Raw genomic sequence first — 22,576 nt, 5'->3', positions numbered from 1 at the left:
CTGAGAGGCAACAATCAGCCCATAGAGCCAGGGATTTCGATGGGAGCTCGGGAAGGGCCCATCTGTCTGCATGAAAACCAATCAATAACTCTGTAACCAGAGCCCTTGTCACAGGGAAATGGACAACACAACAGTTCAATACAGGGGCCACAGGGGGAATTAGCCAGTGGAGATGGGGGCCAGGCAGGAGCAGACCCTGGAGAAGGGAAACAGGGTGCCTGGAGAAGGGAAGGTTGGGGAGGGAGTGGGCTGTGGCAGGGGAGAGCAGCGGCTTTGTGTGCATATTGGCAGAATGGGTGAATTATTGTGTAGAGTAGATCCAGGGACGGAGAGGCACTGTTGGAAGTCGGTTTGGGAGGGAACAGTTGGGCTTATTCTGGCGCATGGGAGATAGTGTGGTTGTATGTGTGATGGTATGTGCTTATAGACTAGAACATTACAGATTCCAGAGAAGGACTGGCAATGGTAGTAACTGGTGCAGAAGAGGAATCGCCACCCCCAACCCCTGCCACCAAGAGCCTGCACCACGAAGAGGGGCTTGGTATGAGCCGAAGTGGGATAGAGGTCCTGCTTCCCCATCTTGTGAGCAGGACTGATAAAGGAATACTGTGTGCCAAGGGCTCCACCATATGCTCCTAGCTTTGGAGATCTCTGGCTGTAGCTACTTTGCAACTTCCCCTCTTAGTTTCAGGTTTGTCCTTAGTCCCCCTTTGTTGCTACCTGGAGCTGGAGGTCCTCACAGCAAGAGGAAACGACGTATATGTATTTCCTTTTCACTTCTGGTCCTTTAAAAGAGTGCACTACAGTGTTCTAACCTGGGCCACCACTTCTCTGAATTCCCTGCTGTTTCCCCCCACTCCTCAAGCCAGTTGTCCAGAGTTCAGACCCTTGCAAAGGAAGCAGTTACAGGTACAGCTTTGGTCAGTGCAGCTCACCAGCCATGTGGGTGAGTCTAGAAAAGAGAGAAGGGCCCGTGACAGATCTGAGGCGTGGGAAACAGTATCTCACGACAATGCCCAAGTAACAAGTGAAACAGATGGGAAATTAAATCACATTGGGTTTATCTATCTACCAGGAAGCCACGGGGTTGAATGGTTTCTTCCTGTTGAGCCTGTTGTTTTGGTGCTATCAAGGTGCAGCTTGCACATATTCACGATGGTTTCTAGGCATAGAGGTTGACATCTTCAGTCATGTGGATTTGTATATGTAAGTGTGTGCCATCCCGTGTCTGCTCTTTGGTAAAAGGGCGAGGAGGCCAAGAACAAAGGGAGGAAGGCCCACAGGACGTGACCTACAATCACTGACAGAGGCTGGACACCTTGTCTCTGGCCCAACAGTTTAACCAGTGATGCAGTCACGGGGCCATTGGCTGATAATAGGACTCAGCTGAAGATTCTTTGTTTTGTAATTTGGGCAAACCCAGGTCAAATTTCCCTTCAATCTTTATTTGCACTGTAACACTCCATGGTCCAGTTAGCCCCCCAAAAGAGGGCCCTGGCTACAGTGATGTCACCTTTGTAGTGGAGAGCTGAATGGTCAGCGGTCCATCTTCTCTTAGATACCTGACTCCCAGCCCAGTTGGCAGGACTAGTTAGGGGCCAACTGCACAAGCAGCCGAAAAGATGCTCTTCCCAGTGGGTCTCCTTCCTATAGACTTGTGTCACAGAGACCCACCAAGGAGAGCGGGTCCCTCCAGCAGGAGGCATGGCAGCAGCACTGGGGCATGGTCATTGGCAGAGCTCTCCCAAGGACCAGGCCCTGGGCCCAGCTTCCAAGTCCTTCCCCAGTAACCCAGATGCCAGGAAAAGAAGGGAGAGGCTATGTGTGAGAACCACGTAAATGGGAACTGGAGTGGGCTTGGAGACCAGGAAGGGCATGAAGGCACAGGCAGATGCCTGGGGGTTCCAGAGAGGGCTGGGCCTCGGGGAGCTGTTGGGAGTGGGAAATAAGAGGAGAGTGACCGAGCACTGGAGGAGAAGGGGCAAGGCCTTGTGCAGGTCCCTGTGGGAACTCCTGGGTGGGAGAAGAAGGTATGTCGAGGGGAGGTACGGAGAGGGGAGAGGCTGTAGAGCCACGTTCCTCTTGTAGCCCATCCTCAACAACCACACACACACACACACACACACACACACACACTGGACTCTGTCTTTTGGTTTCTGAGGGATAATATATATGATGAGGAAGTATTTTGTGTTTTTCACATAACAGTGAGAGAAAATGAGACTTGCTGACCTTCAAGAGAGGTCAGGTTTACCATAGGGATGTGGATGGAGGAGGGTAGGGCTGCAGGAGATGGAATGGAGCTGGTGAGAGCTGGACGAAAAAGGGCCTGGAATATGCAAGAAAAGATTTGGGGTTTAAAAACTCTGTGCTGGGCAAAGAAAACACCATTTCTGGCCTGATTCAGTCCATGGGCCCTGGTCTGCAGCCCCAGGGCTGTGTAACAAGACATAGCTTCTCTTCTCTGCTTCAGACCAGAGGGGTAGCAGGGCAGGTGCAGGGGTGCAGGTGGTACTTCCTGAGCCCCTTGGTCCAGGAGCCCCTGAGGGAGGGAGGTGGAGGGGACGTCCACTCTCTACCGTGAGGGCAGGAGAGGGTGAGGCAGGAGTGGGAGAGGAGGACAGAAGTCAGAAGGAAGGCTGAAGAGTGAGGAAGGAGGTGGGGAGGCTGAGGGGCAAAAGGGAGAGGCCTCTGAGCTGGCTTGGCCTGAGGAGAATGGGGTGAATGGCGGGAGTACAAAGCAAGGAGCTCCAGAAGCTTGAAAATTGGGCTGGATCCCGTGCATCTCAGCCAAGGGCCTCTAGTAGAGCTTGGAGGCAGTTGGAGGGACCCTCAGCTCTGGACAGCTGGTAGACCAGGCTAAGGGCGGGGGGGCGGTGCTCAGGAAGCTTAGAAGGTGGGAAAGGAGAGAAGGGAGGCCAGCCAGGAGAGGGAGAGGTGTCAGAGTGAAGGAGGTGGCACGGGAGGTCAAGTGGCGGGAGCCGGGGCTCACGGCCGCCCGCACCAGGCAGCACACAGCACCAGGCGGGCTGGCGGCCGCTGCAAAGCTGCTGCAGGTGTAGCTGCTGCAGCCTGGTCCCCGCAGAAGGGAGAGTGGGAGGGAAGCCAAGAGGAAGGGAGGGAGGTCCTCACTTCCTAGGTGTTCCAGAGTGGAGCCCCTTCCACCTGGGAGCCTCTGGCCGCTTTGCTCAGGGCTTCCTCTTCTGCCTGCCTTCAGCCCTGCCCGAACTTCTCTGCAGTGAGCTCCCTCTGCAGCCATTCAGGAACAGAGGAAGCCAGAGGACGCCGGGAGCAGCTCCTGGCAGGAGTGGCGGAGAGGCTGTAGGACAGGGCAGCAGGCTGGAAGGGGGACTGTCCCCACCTTGTAGGCACAGTAAGGTCACAAAGTCAGAGAGGAAGGGCTCAGAGGACTGCGGGAGGAGAAAGGAGGGCAGGAAGGGAGAGCAGTGGTGGCCCCAGAGCTTGAGCAAATGGGAACAAGCATTCCCTGCCCCGATGCTCCCTCTTGGAGCCAGGGTCTTTGCTGGGCTGGTGGAGGAAGCTTCAGGAAACCTGGAGCCTCGTGGGCAGTGTCTGGCTCGACAGGCCCCAGGGATGCTCAGGGAGGAGACCTTCATCCTGCCCCTCATCTTGTGACTTTCCATCCTGATTGTCGAGGGCGAGGTGGCGCCTGCCGTGTGCATCATACCAAGAGAAGTTGGTGACGGTGTGTTGAGGGCCTCTGTGTGGCTCTGTCGTGGGGAGAGTCTGGGAACTTTGGGAAGAGTGTGTGGGTCCAGCTGAGCGTAGCATTCGCGCCCTGGGAAGCTGTCTACCTGGTGCTGGTATTCCAAGGAGCTCTTAGAAGGAGTCAGGCTTATCAAACGGGGAGCTGGTGGCTTGCTACTCAGAGGGTTTGCGGCTGAAGGGATCGTTGGTCTCAGAATGAAAGTCTCTGCCGTTGCTTGGACGACCTGCCCGTTTGGGACGTTAGCAAGCGTTACCTGGCAAGTGTGAGTTGAATGGACGGTAGAGCTCCCGCTAGGCTGAGGAGTAGGGTTTCCGGTCAGGTCCGCAGGGTCCGGACACACTTAGTCTGAACCCGGGCACATGTGCGTGTTTTCTGCTAGACGTGAGGGTGTAGAGTGGTGTGCGAGGGCCAGGTCGCTACCGGGAACACAGTCGCGGTGCGTGGTTTGCGTCTGTTGAGATCCTCGAGGCGGGTGTGCATCTAGGTAAGGACACAGGTCAAGCGATTTATCTCCTTTTTACATCTGCAGAGAGGAGACCTCCCCTCCCTCCCCCTATCCCTTACCTTTTTCCTTCCTCTCTCTCCTCCTCGGGTTAGCTGGTTTGGGTTAGGAGGCCAATCTCAGTAGACTCTAATTGAAGAGGGAAGAGAATGTGATAAGATAAGGAAGGCCATCCATGCTCTGGGGACCAATAGAGGTTTCATGTTCCCCCACTCCGCTCGGCTTCTCTAGGGAGCTGACACCAGGGCAGGCGGCCTTCCCACAGACTGTAACTGTCTGGCCTCTGGCAGAGCCAGAGCAAATGAAGTATCCCTTGGGGTCAAGACTCAGGTTCCTTTCCCCATCACCATGGGTCTGGGCGGGGGAGGCCCTGACCAAAGAGGAAAAAGGGGTAGAAGAGAGACGGCCTAAGACAGGAGCAGTGAGAAGCGGAGGTGACCGACACTGGTCAGCTCCAACTAAAGCCTGGTTTGGGGGCCACAGAAATGGACTGAGTATGTGTGTTGGGAAGGGAGGTCATTTTTTTTTTTATTGGAGAAGAGGCTCTGAAGCCTTTCAGCCGGTCTGCTGGGCTGAGCACTCAGCTCTTTTCAGAGGTACAGGCCTGGTTTGGTCCAGGTCCTCCTAGAAATAGTGTCCAGCCCTCACTCTTATGCCCCCTGCCCTCCAGCCCCAGCACATATGCATTCGCCTCTTCCCCCTCCCAACCCTTCCCTTAACTTAGCTCTGAGGATTAGGTAGTTCCTGGACCCAGGGAGGCAGCCTGGAGATTCCTTAGGAGATGACCTCCCAGGGTGGGTACAAAAAAAGTTGAGAGAAATTCATTTCATGGCCAGTGGCTGCTTAGAAAAGGCGATTCCAGCATACGAATGTGATAAATGTTAACTGAGCATTAATCGCATTAAAGAGGGCCCTATAAACTTTTCATTTCTAATTAAATTCGTCCAGTGATGCTGCCCAAGCGAGTACTCTGGGCCTTTGTTTATGTGGAAAATTAAAATGCAAATACAATGGGATTTATTTCCAGGAGTGGAGTGATGGGCTGGTCCCTCTGGCTACTGGTCTCCAGGCCTGTCCGGCCAGGTAACTGCTTCTTTGGAAGTGCTGTCCCCCTTGGGACGCATTCTGGTGTGAAGGGAGAGGACAGAGTTCAAGGTCAAATAGAATTAGCAATGAGGAAGTGTGGAAAGATTTGAAGAGAGGGAGAAAAAGGCAACAGATGACCCAAAAATATAGGAAGGCATTGCCCTGGCCCCCCCCACCCCCACCCCCACCACTTCGAACTCACACCTCTACGAGAAGAGATCCCGAAAATCTTGCTTGGGAATAATGTCATCACAAGCCTCTTCTGCAGCTCTGGGATGAAGGGTGTACGCGGCAGGGAGAATTTGGAGGAATCAGCCCTGCCAGGCATATGTGGGCCTCCTCCTAAAAGAACTGAGTGGTCATCAGCAGGGAAGGCCCTGGGCCTGGATTTATCTGCAGCACCTTGAGGGTGGGCTGCTGTCCACATCGCGATTTCACTGATCTCTTCCTGCCGGTGCCAAACGGCATTGACACAGGGCAGTGGAGCATAGAACCGAGGACGCTGTGCAGGCACGCCCGCCCGCACGCAGCCTTGTCGTGTGTAGGGAGAGCCAGTCGCTCATAAGCATAAACAAATGTCCCTTGCAGGGAGTCCTTTAGTGCCACGATGCCTTTGATAAAAAGCAGTAACCCTAAATACTGTTGAATGGAGCGATCTAAAGTTCCTATTTACTAAAACATAAATTAAGTCAAGTGGAGAGAAAACACGGGTAAGGAAAATCGTGTGGGTAGATCAGTAGCGACACTGAAAGATCGCTGTGCTGCTCCATGGATAAGGAAGTTGTAAACGGCATTAAAAAGTAGAGAGGGAAAGAAAATGGAAGTAGAGAGATGATAAAAGGCAGAGCACTAAATCACAAGTAGGGGTACGTGCACAAAGTCACAAACCAGATTTACACCAAGCGTTGCAAAATCTACAGCTTGGACTGACAACACACAGAGATACTCTGCACCCGGGCATGCAGGCATCCAGAGAGTGGATGGGGCCACGTCAGCACCAAGAGGCTGGATGTGGCCGCAGCGTGGTCTCTCCCTGCCGGACAAGGGGACTGATTCATTAGCTCCGCCGTGCAGGGATCTGACTGGTCCGGTTCTGCAGACGGTCCAGGATACAGCCTTAGGACGTTTTTAAAGGTCTCTGAGTACATGAGGCTCTTGTGAACTGGATCCACGTTCTAACGGATCTCCAAGATGGAGTCTGATTGACCAGTTTTGTTAAATAGCTTGCTACCCCTGTTCTCTTTAGTCTGTTTTATTCTGGGTTGTTCTTGTCCTTTTTGGTGTTCACTTATGTCTCTTAGAAACGTATGAGCACTTGCTGACAAACAGGTAAATGTGACAACTCCCAAACATCTGAACGAAAATCAAAGCTTTAGTCAATCGTCTATAAGGGTTGTCAATAGGATGCCAAATATCTGGTGATTTAGAGACATCACTGATCAAATTTCTTAGTTTTTATCCAGGCGCAGCATCAACACTCGTTTTCATTCCACTGGTGTTGCATTTCACTGGAGAACACCTGTTTCCAGAGGGAAGTATTGTAGGCGACAAAGCGTTGTGGTTAGAAAGCATCTCTGATGCACTTGGGTCTGGCTTCTGGTTTAAAAAGAGGCTGGTCTTGACCCGAAAGTCAGGTGGAGAGCTGGTACTTAGAGCGCTTAGTGTCTGGACAAGTACAGCTGATGGACCCGGAAGGTTGGTTGGGAGGGCAAATCGCTTTGTCCAAATAAGGGTAAACTGTCTGGTAGGTCTGGCTTCCATAAGGGGATCCTTTTTGCCACCTTAAAGGGGAGTATCGGGTGCTTAGTAGACATGGCCTTTCACTCATTTATACTTTCATTTGTCCATCCGGAAAACCTTTGCTAAGCACCTGCCATATACCAAGCAATGCACACAAACCTTTGTAACCCAGAAAAAGTAAGAGAATGGGCTCTAGGAGAGATTTCTGGAGTTTGAAGCAAGCTTCCCTGCTCACTGGCTGCGTGGTTACAGGTCAATCTCATCTCCTCCCTGGACCTCAGCCTCTCCACCCCTCTAGCACGGAGATAACCACACAGTTCTGTCATAGGTGCTTGTGAGTGTTATGTGAGTTCATCCACATAAACCTGCTTAGCATTGCACCTGGCACGACGCAAGTGCTCAATAAATGTTATTATTGTGGCAGTCGTAGCCATCGAGTGTACATTTCTTGCGATGTGTCTGTGTCAATGTGTGTGAGTTCTGGCCTGTGTGTGCACAAACAGTGAACTCTTTTAAATAAAAAGCTCGAGTTGAAAGGATATTCTGTGAACAGAAATGTGTATCAAGAATGCCGGTGAGAATTATGGTGCTCTCTGGGCCCAGCCGGATTGAGGAAAGGGCCTGTTCTATGTGTGTGCAGGGAAAAAGCGCTCTGAGTCACTTATCTAAGCACTGAACAGAATTAGTCAGATAATTGCCCCCTTTGTCCACGTTGTTGGAGAGCCCAGCCTGTGTGTGTGTGTGTGTGTGTGTGTGTGTGTGTGTGTGTGTGTAAACTTCGTATGCCTGCACACTCTTTCTCTGGAATGAGCTTACTATTGCTTGAGGAGTTGAAGGTTGGCATTTTCTGGGCTTCATGGCATTTTCATGGGTTGTGGTGCTTTGCATTTTATAGGGTTTTTTTAAGATAAAATGAAACGGTAGTGGAAAAAAAATCCTTATTTGATGGGTTTGAAGGGTTCCTCTGATTCTTAAATGTCATAGAGGGAAGAGAAGGGAGGTAAACAGGAAGAGGAAGGAAAGAGAGGAGAGAAAGTAGAGACAAGATAAAGGATAAAGAGAGAGGTGAGGGGGAAGTGAGCAAATATTTGACAAGTTCAAACTGATCTGTCTACTATTGTCCCACATATCTGGACGTTCCAGGGAACCATAGGAGGTTGATAATCCCTGCAGTTATTTTCACTGCTAAGGGCTAAAAGATATTAAGAAGTAAATTTAGGAGAAAATTTTACTTTGGGCTATATGAATGAACACATTGAGCAATGGCTCCAAGTAACGACAACTACAGATTCTTTTTACCCTACACTCAATAAGAACAAAGGTGAAAACCAAAGTTCTCCAAACCCCCGATGATGTGTTCTGTCTCCCCACCTCTATGGAAAGGCCCGTGGAATGAGGCCAAGGCCCAATCCCATTCTTGCCTGTAGTTTTCCCGGCCCCTTTGGTCTGGGTGGGTAACCAAGTTCAGCTCAATGGACTTTCATAAGATCCACACGCAACTGCCTTAATATTCACTGATCTGATTTCCTTCTTACCCCTTCCTTATTTCCCAATTTGACACCTGGATTTCACTATCCCTTATTTATACCTATTGGCTGGCAAAGGTTCTGACTTTTAAAATTAGAAAGCAAATATTTTAAATGAGCTAAATTTGAACCCTGAGGACTCAATTATCCTTGAATTTTTTTCATAAGTGTAAAATGCCTAAGGGCCACCACCTTCCTTTCTGCCTATTCATCCTTGCGGGGCTGGATGCAGCCCTCTGTATGGAGACAGGCAGTGGCGAAATCTGTCATCGCCCAGCCCCTGCCGCTGTCCAAAGGGACCGGAAGGCAGAGGAGGGAGCTACCCCCTGCCTCCACACTACCTGACTGAAGTTTTTACACTTCTCCGCTTAGATCACACACAGCTTTACTCATCTTGGGGTTTTAGGTATGTTAGCACATGTGTGTACACGCTTGTACACATGCAGAGGCCAATCTATGGCCGCTTTACTTGGTAAGCCCTTGTGTTCATAATAATAGTAGCTAACAAGTGCTTACTGTAGTAGAAATCATTATAAGCATGTTGCATGTATTAATTGATTTAAGCCTCGTAAACAACCCCATAGGGCTTTATAGGATTGTTTATAGATGAGGTAACTGGAGTTTAGTGACGTTAAGTAAGTTACTCAGGTCACAAGGCTAAGCAGCAGAACTAGGATTTGAACCCAGGCGGTACTGGCTCTAAAACCTATGTGTTCATCCAGCACTCCACCCTTCAGATGGCCTTCGCCGTCAGAGCAAGGGCAGGTGTCTGCAGTCTCTTGCAGGGCTCTGTATATCTCGCAGCCTCACACCCAGCAATGTAGTTCCACATTTCCTGACAAGCTCAGAACAAAGACCCTGAACCCTAGTAGAAAGTTATGCCTAGTAGGTGTTGCTGTACTCTTCCATGGTGTGTGTATGTGTGTGTGTGTGTGTGTGTGTGTGTGTGTGTGTGTGCATGTGTCTGCGGCCTGGTGAGTGCAGGCCGCTGCTGAGCCGCATCATCTGGGGATGCTGGGAAGGAAGAAGGTGCTGATGGCCAGAATCCCAGAGAGGAGGGGACTGGGGAACTAGAATTCCTGTTGGACTTGGGTTCATGTTCCTTGGAATCGGGGAGCTTACTCCCATCTATCCTCCTCTACACAGGCTTGGAGGCTTAACTTTCCACATGAGGCAGATGTAGGGAGGGTGGCCCCAGGACCTGTGTCAGTGTGGTCAGGTCAGAAGTGTCCCACGGATCAGGGGCAGTGTGCTTCCAACAGAACAGAGCCGTGCTTCTGGTCATCAAGAAGAGATCTGTCCCTCATCTCTAGAATCTTCCTTCTGGAAAGCAGCAGTGCAAATGACCAGGTCGAAGTAAGCTAAAAAAGCTAAAGGATGGGCCCTCTCGCCTGCCTCCCGCCACCACACCGAGAAAGCAATTACCGAATCGTACAGCACCACCCAGATCCAACATCATTACTCAACCCACATCACCAAGGAGACACCCATTAACCTAATCTCTGAGACGTACATTACAAAAAAAAAAAAAAAAGATGCTGATATGATCAACGAACACAATAATTCAAAGCTGAGACTCAGACATTGCTGCTAAACAATACTCAAATTCCTCCAGCTCAGTGTTACACAAAGTGCAGTCACCTCAATGTCATATCACAAAACACCAAGTAACAAACCTCACGCCGGCTGCAGGAATGCGTCCGGCCACAATGCGTTACAACGTACACCCAACACAATTCAAACCCTGCATCCCACAGGCGCACCCACACGCAAAGGCTGAAACCATGCGGCCACCAGAGCAATAGTAAACGCGACTCAGACAGATACAGCAGTGGACCGGGAAGCACAGCACCCGGCCCTTCTGCACACCCAGCAGAAACCGGTCCCCGCCGCAGCCTCCCCAAGCTCAGCGTGCTCTTGACCCCCAAGCTCAGTGCAGCCTGCCAGAAAGCAGCAGCACCATCCGGTTTCTCCAGCAGGTGGATGTGTCCAGACCATCACCTTCAATAAGGCCTCCGGGCCCTGGTTGCTAGTAAGAGAATAAACTGTCCCCTGAGCCTGCTTCCTGAGACAGGACGAACCCCGCTCTGTCCTGGTTGGGGTTTAATAAGACTTTGCTGTTACTGAGAACGACAGAGCTCCGGGGAGGGAGGGAAAGGTGGGGGAGGCCTGGGAGGGGGCTCACCAGGCTGGGTGCGGGATTCCCCTTCCTCCACCAAGCCCTGCCTTCCGTGGCCATTCCAGAGCCGAAGCCTTCTTGCTGGGTGTTCACTGAGTATCGATTCAGTCTGCAAGCAATTTTAATATTTCTTCAGGGACTTTCCAGCAACAGCACAAGTCATTAATTCACCCTCCCAAATTGCTTATTCAATAGCAGGAACATGGCTCCTGAATAAAGTCCCAGAATTTATGTGACTCGCACGAGTCAGGAGGTCAAACAACTGTTATGGAGCGAAGTTAAAAATCCAAATAAAATATTGACACTTTTTTGGGGAGGGGGAGGGGGGGACGTAAAGGTATTTAAAATAGGTTTTTGTTGCAATGCCCCCAGGATAAAGAATGGAAGGAGACTGAAGACAAGTTGGAGTTTATAAAATCAATGGAATTTATTGCACATCTACTTGGCATTTAATAATTCTCTCATTTCCACATCCCCTGCACCCCATCCTAGCCATAGACAGAAAGATACACAGGTGTACAAGTGCACATTTATGCACATCAATACTGGTTCACGGACCAATATAAAAACACAGTTGTGATGTGAGAATCTAGACACCCTGGGAAGGGACCAGTGATAAGTGTGACTGCGGCTTACATGTTTGACAGAAATAGGCGTAACTGGGGCAGAAATTCATGAAGTAGGTTTTGATAAATATATCCAGTATTATAAATCTTGGATCAATGCATCAGAGCAGACATGAATATAAAGATACACTAATCATGGAAGTAGTTTCTAGAAACATAGAAACCGAGAAACACTTCTGTGTGCGGTTTCGCCACGCGATCATGTACATGATTTGAAAACTCGAGAGATAGATAAAGAGATGGATGCAGAGAATTTGGAAACTCTACACCCAAACCTACCAGTGCATATAAAATACTGAAACCATAGCCACTTAACCTAAAATTGTGGTTCGTTTGTTACACGGACATGCTGCTCATCAAATACAGGGGAGAGGTTAAGCATGTTTGGAATCACTGCTGTATGCAATTTCTGTTTATTGTCTCCACATACATTTGCTCAGTTGTCCAGATCGCAGAGGCGAGAAGACTGTAGGGGAAATTTGTTCATGCCCAAATAGTTAATAAACACAGATAGCTATTAATGTAGAAACTTCCAGGAGAGGTAAGATGGTTCAGCCTATACACACTGGAGTCCCAGGCCTGTACCCAAAGTCTGGCTCCAGTGCTGTTCAGCACGTGACCTTAGGCGAATTGCTCAGCCTCCTTGTTGTCGCGTTGGTGTAAGAGACAACATGCGTATTTGACAGAGTTGTAGTTCAGATTTGAATGAGAAAATGCGCTTGTCACAATGCCTGTCAGTTAGTGAATATGAAATAAATTTTAGTTATTTCTTTTGCCGTTATTATATGCAGCTCTTCTATTCAGGGCCAGCCTCTCATAGATTCTACCATCTGTTCTTGATATGAGTTATTCTACCCAGTGGTTGGCAGCGTGGGTTCTGGAGTCAAGCTCCCAGGTCTAAATCCTGGCTCTGCTACTTACCAGCTGTGTGCGCTTGGGCAAGTGACCTAACTTCTCTGAGCCTCAGCTTCCGCGTCTGTAGAACAGGGATAATAATCTTTGTAAGAAGTTGTAATAAATAAATTAAATAATCCACCTAAGGTGCTTAGCACAGTGCCTGGTACATAGTGAGCATATATTAGCTCACTATATCCCTTAAGGTGTCATCCTTATTATTAATAATAACATTCAGTTGTTTTCCAGCAAATAGTTTCTTTCTTCAAAAAATTTTTAAAATTCTGCAAATAGTTTTGAAATACTGACATTATGGGGGCGCCCTGGGTGGCTCAGTCAGTTAAGCTTCGGACTTCGGCTCAGGTCATGATTTCATGGTTCATGAGTTCGAGCCCCAAGTCGGGCTCTGTGCTAACCGCTCCGAGCCTGGAGCCTGCTTCAGATTCTGTGTGTCCCCCTCTCTCTGCCCCGCCCCAACTTGCTCTCTCTCTCTCTCTCTCTCTCTCAAAAATAAATAAACATTGAAAAAAGCTTTAAAAAATATATGTAAATACTGACATCATGCCAGGCCCTGTTACTAGGTGCTGAAAATACAATAGTGAGAAAAATGGGCATGACATCTGTCCTTGTAGAGTTCAGAGTCCAGGGGAGGACTCAGGGTGAACTGAGTAAGCAAGAAAACAAGCTTTCAGCTCTGTGCTAGACCCTGAGGGGAAGAGGGGTACAGGGCAGAATAGATTGGAAAGCCAGGGTGGAGCCAAACTGGGGAAGATTTTGAAGGCCAGGCTAAGGAATTTTGAGTGAATTCCGTTGGTAACAGAACGTAGTTGCGGGGCTTAGCCACATCCCATTCTTTCAGCAGGCAGACTAATGGGTTGTTTTTGAATACTGAAGTAACTAGGTAAGAGGTAGAGGGGCTAGGGGCACAGAGGTCAGGTCCCACCTCTGCTGCCACTCAGGGCACTTCCTCCAGGCTTCCTTCCGCTCACCCAGGGAGGTGGGCATGCCAGGGAGGGACACGAAGGTTGGACGGGCAGGACTTGGTCCCAGCAGTGAGTCTACACAGCACCCCTTCCACCATCCTATCAGGATACGAGGCAGTCTTCTAGCCTCTGGACCTTCCCGAGCAGGACCGCGGGCTGGACAGCTGGTGGTCCCCAGTTCTAGCCCAGAAGCCCTGACAGATGAGGGCAGGCCGGTGGCGAGAGGAGCTAGTCTGGTCACGCTCTGGGCTTGGCATGCACTGCAGACTGGTTTCCAAATGGTTAGTTAAACACATTGCCCCTTAATTTTTAAACCTATGCATATCTTGAAGTTAAATCAATCCATATGCTTACCATCCATCATATAAACCATCACTATTGCCCCCTTGGGCCAGCCCCATGGCCCATCTAGCCTGGTAAATTGTATCTGGCCTGGGCTCCCAGGGACACGTGGTGGAAGGATTATCGCCCTTAGTGCCAGTCTTAGAAGGCTAAGGTGATGCAGAATACCTAAAGAAATAATAGCTAAGGTGATATCTAAGGAACCCAGTGGGAATCTATCGCCCTGGAATGCACAAAAAAACTATCTGCAAATTATTTTTATTTTTAACCTGTAGTTCAGTTTCCACAGAGGAACCGGTAGCTTCTTGAATTTTCGTTACTGGGCCAGTTAGAAGTCAGGATCAGCAGATGGAGAGAAATGTCAATTGACAGAAATGAGTAAGGAACCTTCTGAGCCACTAAGACTTTCTCTCAACCCTCTCAAGGCTCCCCTCTATAACCACAAGGATGGTTTCTTCCCCCTCTGGCTTAAGCTAGTCCTCTCAAATACTATAGAGTTTAAGAGTAGTCTAGAGAATTTGCTTAAATCCAGATTTCTGGGCCCTACCACCATCAGAAACTCTAATCAGGAGGCGTGGGGTGGTCCTCAGGGATCGCATTTTAGCACGAGTCCAGGGGATTCTAAACGCAGGTCGTTCAAGGACACTGGTTTGAGGAAACTCTTCTGCAAACTTTTCATTCATTGGCGCTCAGTCGTGACTTCTGAGAAGCAACCAAAGAGGCAGAAGCTCTTGACACATGTAGGGGGACCCCTGTTAACCTCGGAAGCTGTGCATTCCAGCTCCGCCATGCTATGGCCAGAATGGAAGGTCCTGCCCATACCTTCTCCTCACCAGCGGCCGTTCTCCTGCACAGACCCTGCCTGACCTATGGTTAGTTGTCCAAACCCAAACCTGTAGGGCATGTGAGTGGGCGCGGGCAGGCAACTCTAAGCTGCACAAATTGCAAAGCTGGAACCTGGGACGACAGAGTTCGCACAAAGAAAGCGCTTCCGGGCTGCCACTGGGGAGGGCAGATTGGATGGATGCTGTGTCCTCTGCGAGGAGGAAGTGGTAAATTTAGGGTTTTAGTTCCTGGGATGTACAGAGGGGAAATTCTAGTTCTTTACTCCCCCGAAGTAGGGGGAGGTAGGAACCATTTTTAGGAGAGGTGAAATCTTCCTGGAGAATCTGTGATCCCTAACTCGAGGTTCTGCTGTGAAAAGTCTCCAGCTGTTTGCACTGGTCCAGTTTGACTCAGGGCTGAGCCAGGGACACGTACCTGACAGAGGCTTTCTCAAGGGCCTGTGTTGAAGCGATTACGTGCAATCACTGGGCAAAATATCCTTTGCTGAAGCAAAAATCATTGTGTCCTTTGGAGTGACCCGGCCTGCCGTAGCCAGGCAGCCCAAAGCTCTGGCAGGGGCCCCTCCCACCGCTCGCCTGGCTCAGTGGGCCGTGGGGTCAGCTAGTCTGAGACATTCCCTGGAGTTCCCTTGGTTTACCAAATCAGGAAAGACTTTCCCTCTGTGAAGAGTGAAGTGTTTTCTGCAAAAACTGTGAAGTGAGCAGTCTACCACCCTAGGGCAATTTCAACTGATTTTTACATGTATATGGCACGTGTGTGTGGGTACCTAGGACTTCTTGCGCTAAAAAACCATTTCAGCAAACCAGTAATATGACCAGGCCTGGGGCCAGGCTGAAGGCCAGGAGGCCATTCTACTAGGAAGTAATTCCAGTGTAGGGAAAGCAGTCTGTTCTAGGCAGCTGAATGGGACGTGATGGGGACAGGCTTGCAGATCATGTGTATATATCACATTGTCAGCAGCTGCTTCTAGTAGGTGTTACTACTCCCGTTTTAGAGCAGGGAATACTGAAGCTCAGGGAGCCCCTTACCCTTGGTTTCTCAGAACACAACAGCAGAGACTGGAAATAGAATCCAGGAGTTTGGATTCTGGGCTTTAGGGTCTCTCTTTTCTGGAGGCAGGAGAGTTTGGTGGTTATGGGTATGGGCCCTGCATTTAGTCTACTTGAGTTCAGTCCCCAGACTTGCCACTAAGTAAACGGGTGACCTTGGGTAAATGATAATATGCCACATCTACAAAATGGGCTATTGTGAGGATTAGGTAAACTATTTGTTTGGGGCACACAGAACACTGCCTAACACATGGTAAACCCTCAATAGACAATGGCTTTCATTACTGGAGCTCCTGCTAAGGGAGCACTGCTCCTAGAAATCCTGACCGGCCCAGTCCCGGAAATGCCGCCACCTGTCTCTCCAAGGTGAGCTGTCTGAGGTCACCCCAATGCTAATAGGACCTCTTCTTGTCTCCACCTCAGGGGGAGTTTTTGCACACCATTTATTATCATATAATACAATGCAATATAATATCATACATAACATAACATAATATGATGGGTAGGTTAACTTGGAAACCCTGAGGCGGACCGTGGATGGATGGATAGATGAATAGATACATTTGTACTAAGTATACATACATTATATCATTCTATTGATTTGTAAAAAGTTCCCGGTCTGCCTGGCTGTAATGAGATTTTTGAACTTTGCGTGGCGATCAATGAGTGGAATATTATTGGCCTGGAGAATTGATATACCTGCTCTCAGTGGCTTGTTCTGCTCCCAGGCTGCCCCGGCCCCCCAGGTGTACGATTTCAGCAGACACTTAACCTTTTTTACAGTGTCATCAGGCTAAAAGGAATCTAATAGTGACACAGGACTTGTGCTCAGCACTCTGCCACTATTGCTTTCCTGTCACAAATAATTTATAGCCTTCTATTTCCATCCCTGAGCCTGCACCCCAGCCCTGCCTCCCACTTTCCCCCAGCTCCCGGGAATCAATAAACTCACACAGCCACAGTGGGACTACAGGGTGCCCAGAGACAGACAGACGGACAAAGAGAAGGGAGAGCGACAGAGGGGCAGAGAAAGACAGAGAACGAAACACAGAGGCAGGAATGCGAGGTGGAGGAAGAAGTGAGAGAGGGAAGAGAGCCAGCGGAGGGGTAAGAGTGTCCCCGGCGCTTTCTTGGAATGTTGAGAGCTCCTCGGTTTCTTCATGAGTTTAACAAACTGTTAATGGGAGTCTCATTACATGCTCTCCTTCTAACTCACAGAGCTGATGAAACTGTTTTGATCTCCAGCTTGGTGGGAGGTGGAGGCTTCCTGGGAATTTAACCAAAGAAAGAGTGGCTTCGCCCCCCCCCCTTGTCGTCTATACCCCGAAGCGCCACCACAGCTCCCTGGCATCTACAGGGTCCCGAAGAAGCTACTGCTCATACTGTCTGTGGACCCTTCCTGGGGCCCCCGGGCAGAGGACCCTAATGTATCTTCCTGAGAGTGTCTCTGATTCACCTCTTTTTGGGTCAGGCTGTGACACCTGCCACTGGTGTTTCCTGTTTTCTCAGTGCCCTTTCCAGGGCCGCCATAGCAGCTACACTGGCCAGGCTGGACCGTGCTGGGCTGAGAGGCCTCCTGCCCATACCTGGCTCAGTCCCTAAAGAGAAAGCAGCCAGTCCTGGCGGTCACTCATAGGAGTAATGCTACAACTAGTCGTGATTATTGTTATTAGCAACATTAGCATGTATTGAGCCCAGCATCATACAAATCATCTTACATGCGTTATCCTGTTTAATCCTCACCACAATCCTAGGAGGTGGGTAGTATTATTATCTTATTTTACAGATGAGGGAGTAAGAGACTGCCAAGGGTTTCACAGGCAGTTAAGTAACAGAGCCGAGCCTGACCCAGAGCCCAGAGCCCATCCCCTTCTTCCCTTTGCCCTAGTCGCACCCTTGCTAAGTGCCTAAAGTCCCTGTGCTGGGCTCAGGCAAAGCCAGAAAGGTGGAGGAGGAAGGGCATCCCTGTGAAGGAGAACATGCTAGAAAGGGAAGTGATGAGCAGGCGTCCTGACGTGTTCCCATGGCAACAGGAAACAGCGCTTCTCGGCTCCCCTGAGTAGAGCTATGGCCTCCAGCACCCCCACTGCACCCTCCAAAGACCCATACCTGCAGACTTGACTTGAAGGCCAAGCCTGCCCGGGGCCACGGAGGCCAGGATGTGTCTGGCTGTCTCGCCGTGCCAAGAATGAAAAAGATCGGAAGAGAAGGAAGATCAACAGGGGGAAATAGTGCCAGACAATCACCCAAAGCAGTGCTTTACTTTATCCTTTTAAGCTGTGGTGATATTCCCACGAGTTGTTGGGTTGTGTACAGGATGCAGGGGGGCAATGGATGACTACCAGGGACCCGCGATCTCAGTTCTTAAATTTCCCGAGAGCAGCTCTGGGGACTAGCAAGTGCCCACTGCCTGGGGGGCACGGATGGACGCCAGGAGCATTAGTAACTCACGGCAGGCATCCCGCCCAGCTCCTGTCCCATGCACCACCAAGCCCCCGTCAGGGAGTAGTGATTTCCTATCACTTGCTGCCTCAGCTGAATCTGCACTGGTGCCTCAGGGGTCAGAGGCTCTGGGTAACAAAGATAGAGACCCCACAAGGCCATCTCGTTACCTGTCTCAACCAGCCCCAGCCCTGGGGCTCCCTTAGTCCAGGGCTCATCAGCCCGCAAGCCAGAGCCACCCACGGCGGGACCAGTGAGATCCCAGAAGCTTTTGCTGCAGTGAATTAGGAGCGGCTGCTCTGAGCTGTATACACAGCCTCCTTCTAGACTTTTCCGGTACACCCGCCTACATCGCCCTTAGCCACTGTCCCATCTTTTCCCATTGTGATCATGCTCCAAACATTCCCCCAACTCTTGGGAGATGACCTTCCCTTCTGCTTCGCTGAGAGATAAAAACTGTAAAAGCTCCTTCTCGAAGCTTTTGGCCACCTCAAAATGCACCATCTCTCACCAACTCCCCCTGGCGCCTCTCCTTGTTCTGTCTCGCTTTCTCCACCATCCACATTCTGCCAGGCAACTTCAGCTCTTCTCTGGTTCTCCCTCCTCGGCCTGCAAGTGTACCCAAGTCTTTCCTCCCCCAACCAGCCTTCCCTCCACTCAGCTGTCAGTCCCATCCACCGGCTCCCACATTTTTCTCTCTTCCTTTCTACGAACTCCCGAAGGCAGGAATCTACTTTCACTGCCTCCCTCTCCTCCTATTCAATCCCTAACCTTTCTGTCTGGCTCCTGCTCTAGTTGTTTGTTGAGACCTCTGTCCCCCAAATCCCCAAACCTGTGCCTCTTCTTATTCCCAGTTCCCTCCAACCTTTGCATTGTCACCGATGCCGCGAATTATCTTCTCCTTCCGGAAACGTTTTTCTCCGTCGACTTAGGTGAAACTGCCCAATTCTTGCTCTGCCATTTCCAGTGTAACCAATTCTGACCCCTCGGCAAGGTCAGGTTCTTTCCCCCAGCCTGTGAAAGCCAGTGCCCTCCAACATCCACTCCTTCGGCCTCTTGTCCCTATCAACGCTCTTTTTCCTTGATGGTTTCTTAAATCCACATGTGCTGTGCTAGCTGGACACCCCCCTCCCACCTCAAACACTGCGTGTCTGAGACAAAACCCGCCACCTCCCTGCGTCTCTCCTCCTGACAGTGGTGCAAACCACCAGCCTTCCAGGTACACAGAATTAGGTTCTTTTTTTTTTTTTTAATTTTTTTTAACGTTTATTTATTTTTGAGACAGAGAGAGACAGAGCATGAACGGGGGAGGGGCAGAGAGAGAGGGAGACACAGAATCGGAAACAGGCTCCAGGCTCTGAGCCATCAGCCCAGAGCCCGACGCGGGGCTCGAACTCACGGACCCCGAGATCGTGACCTGAGCTGAAGTCGGACGCTTAACCGACTGAGCCACCCAGGCGCCCCCAGAATTAGGTTCTTAGAGCCATGCTGGACTCCTGTTAGGTGCCCAGTCGGCCATTCTGCCTTCATGACGTCTTACAGACTCTTTCTTTTCTTTCCTGTGACCTTGCGCCTGTATATTGCTTTACCAGGATCTGTCTGCAAGTGTCCCCTCTGGTTTAGAAATCACTCATGGCTTGAGATTCTCTAAACCTGGTTGCTGTATGTTGGGAGAAGTATGACAAAGTACCAGAAAAAGCCCACGTCCTAGAGACTGAGTTCTGACTCTGCCCTGACAGTGTGATTTTGACTAAGCTACTTAACCTCTGTGAGCTTTGGTTTTCCATCTGAAAAACGAGGATAATAGTATCTACTTTGGAGGTTGTTGGGAGAATGAACAGTTGCATATGTAAGTAATATAAATTGCATATAGTGTTGGCGCATGATAGATGACCAGCAAATGGAAAAATCACGATCATCGTCGTCGCTTCCAAGTTTTCAGCCTTATTTCCTCTAGCTTCTTCCTGTACCTCCACTGCTCCTGGCTGGCTGGTCTGGGCTTTACCCCTAAAGCTCATTCGGCTCCCATGCTTTGCTTCTGTCTTCCTCCAATACCTACTTTTAATGGTCCCTACCCATCCCCTCTGCCACGGCTTCTCTGTTCACCTTAGAACCATGTTATTTTTTTCACTGCAGAGGAGACCTTAGAGATCCTGTAGTCCAACCTTTTTTTACTTTACAACTGAAAAGTAAAGGTCCAGAAACGTAGAGTGATGTACCTCTGAGGCCCAGAGAAGTAGAATGATGAGCCCAAAGCTATGGTGGCCGATGAATGGCAGGGTCAGAAGCAGGACTCAGGGTCCCGGCCATGCATTCCGGTGCCCTTGTCACTCTCCTCCGTGCCTTGGGCCCCTTCATCTGTTCAGTCCTGTCTTGCTTTGAAGGTCTACATGAAGCTCTGCCTCCTCAGTGACTTCTTTCCCAGTCCCCACCTGCAAGGTGGCTGGATTCCTCCCTTGCCTCCCTCTAGCGCTTATGGCCTGGCCCCTCGGGGCTCCTTTGCGTTCTTTGGGTGTGTGTGCTCCCTCCCCAACTTCATCTCCAGCACTGTGAGGCAGGTGCCTTACCTCTATTGCCTGTGGGTGCTCGGTTAAACCTGGTTACAGTGGAGTCTGCTCATGGTTTGTGACTCACCTGGTCAGTGTGGGTGAACTTGACTCACACGCCACTCTGCAGGGAGGAGCAATGCCATTGGAGAAATTGCCTCAAGGGTACCTATTTTGGCTAGCGGATGGAGGGGAGCATTCCTTGGTCTTGGCCCCAGCATTGGTCTTTTGCACGTCTGAGCCCCGGGCTTCTCAGACCACTGACAAGCAGGCCTATCCCCAGTCCTGGGACGTTTGATCCAGCCCTCTACCCCTAAAGTGCACAGGGTGGGTGCGAGGCTTTTCAACTAGGCTGGAAAAGAAGCTGTGGTCCAAGTAAGACCCCAGAAAAGCAGGCCATTGGGCCAGCAAGCTGGGCAGAGATAGGACAGTAAGTGGGCTCAGGAAGAAGTTGTTCAGGGCCTGACATCTGGCAAAGGGACCATGTGCTATGCTGGATTCCCTGGGACAAAAAGGGTCATCTGTGACCCAGCCCTTTCCGGGCTATTTCTTTTTAGCCCAAGAAATAGGAAAATCTCACTTTCCCCCCCCCAACTCTAGAAGACTGATACAGTCCCAATAGGAAAAGCAGCTCCAAAACGATCTCTAGACAAGGCAGTCTTGTTCCCAGGAGGAGGTTTGCGTGTGGTTGAGGAGGGAAGGGGGGACAGCAAGACATCAGGGCAGCCCCCACCCCCAGAAAGGGGAAGGATGCTGTGCTCCACTCACTCTGCTGCCCCAATCCTTGCTACCAAAAATCAAGCTGCAATTCAGATGATGCACACCGCAGGAGAGAATACAGACTCCCTCTGTCCAGCTGCACTAGGTCGGGTCTGCAGAGCCAGTGGGAGGGAAAGTGCGTGCCTCGCGGCAGTCAGTGAGAGCAGGGGTGCAGGGAACAGATACATGAGGAAGGAGCTGGGGAGCTTGGGCGAGCCCCTCTGGGCTGGGCTGGAGAAGGTGCAGGCAGGAGAAGGCACGTGATGTGTGATGCTGTCGTGATGCTGTTGCAGGATCATCAGGACCAAAGTTCAGCAGCCTTTCCACCCAACGCCGGATGGGGCTGGGACGGGAGTGACTGCCCCTGGCCACACCATTGGTAAGAGGGCTCAGGGAAGGGAGGAAGCGGGGGCCCACCCAGGAGATCCAGGACGCCACCCCCATTCCCTTCAAAATGGCATGCCTGCTGAGGCCCCAGGACCCCTTCCCCAGCCCACGCTCTCCCTGAGCTCCTAGAGGTGGGGCTCTCCCCAGGAGACTAGCTCACCAGGACTGTTTTTGCTTCTTGCGCACATCACCTTGTAGCTGCCTTGTCTGTCTTTCTGTCTCTGTCTCCTTCTAAATCAAGCTTTTCCTTTGGCTTTTCTTCTCTCCCTGCCTTCCCCTTCCTCGTCTTTTGTTTTTATCTGATTCTGTCTCCACTTGCCCCTTTTTCTTTCCTATCTACCCTCTTACGGCCTTTTTAAAATTTTTAAAATTCTTTCTCTCTTCTCCCCTCCTCTCCCTTCTCTCTCTCCTTTCCTCTCTCTGCCTCTCCCTTTCTCTTTTCTCCTCTCTGTATGTGTGGCTCTGGATCTGTTCGCATCTCTCTGCTTCGCTCTTCACAGCTTCTCTCCTCTTAGCCTGTCTCTTCTTGATCTGTCTCTCCTTCCTCCCCTCTGTAACTCTCTGTTGCTCCAGCCTCCTTGTTTACTGATCCTTGGCCATGGCCTCTCAGAGACACAACCCAGGCCTACCAGAGCACCAGATAAAACCCCCTCCCATATTGTCTTCCCTTCGATCCAAGGGTGCTTGGTGGTGCTGCAGCCATAGATGAAGCCTGGAGTTTAAGGGGCTGAAATGTGATTATGCTTTTGTTGCTGCCCCTCTTGGAAGCTGTCCCCTTATCTCTTGACCAGCAGGAAGTAGAATGGCTGGTCCCAGGCCTCCTGAAGTTGGCAGGAGCCGCTGTTCATGAGGCCGTGTCACAACGTGCGCCAGGAGGGAGGATCGGGCCGGGCTGTACCTGAGCAGAGTGAATGGTTTCACTAGTCTGTGCCCTGAGGG

The 22,576-nt window shown here is 50.5% G+C and overlaps 1 protein-coding gene across 7 annotated transcripts in view; it reads left to right on the top strand.

The window, feature by feature from the left end:
* PAX2 (paired box 2) overlaps positions 1-22,576 on the top strand; it is an 88,177-nt gene that overhangs the window by 20,302 nt on the left and 45,299 nt on the right. For all 7 annotated transcript variants that reach the window (XM_030334868.1, XM_030334867.1, XM_030334872.1 and 4 more), the window contains exon 5: positions 21,544-21,629. In XM_030334868.1, the coding sequence (XP_030190728.1) occupies positions 21,544-21,629 (86 nt within the window). The remainder of the gene's footprint in view (positions 1-21,543; positions 21,630-22,576) is intronic.

This window comes from Lynx canadensis, chromosome D2, assembly GCF_007474595.2.
Source record: "Lynx canadensis isolate LIC74 chromosome D2, mLynCan4.pri.v2, whole genome shotgun sequence".
Lineage (NCBI taxonomy): Eukaryota > Metazoa > Chordata > Mammalia > Carnivora > Felidae > Lynx > Lynx canadensis.
The sequence above is the reverse complement of the archived record's forward strand: the minus strand, read 5'-3'. Positions and strand labels throughout refer to the sequence as shown.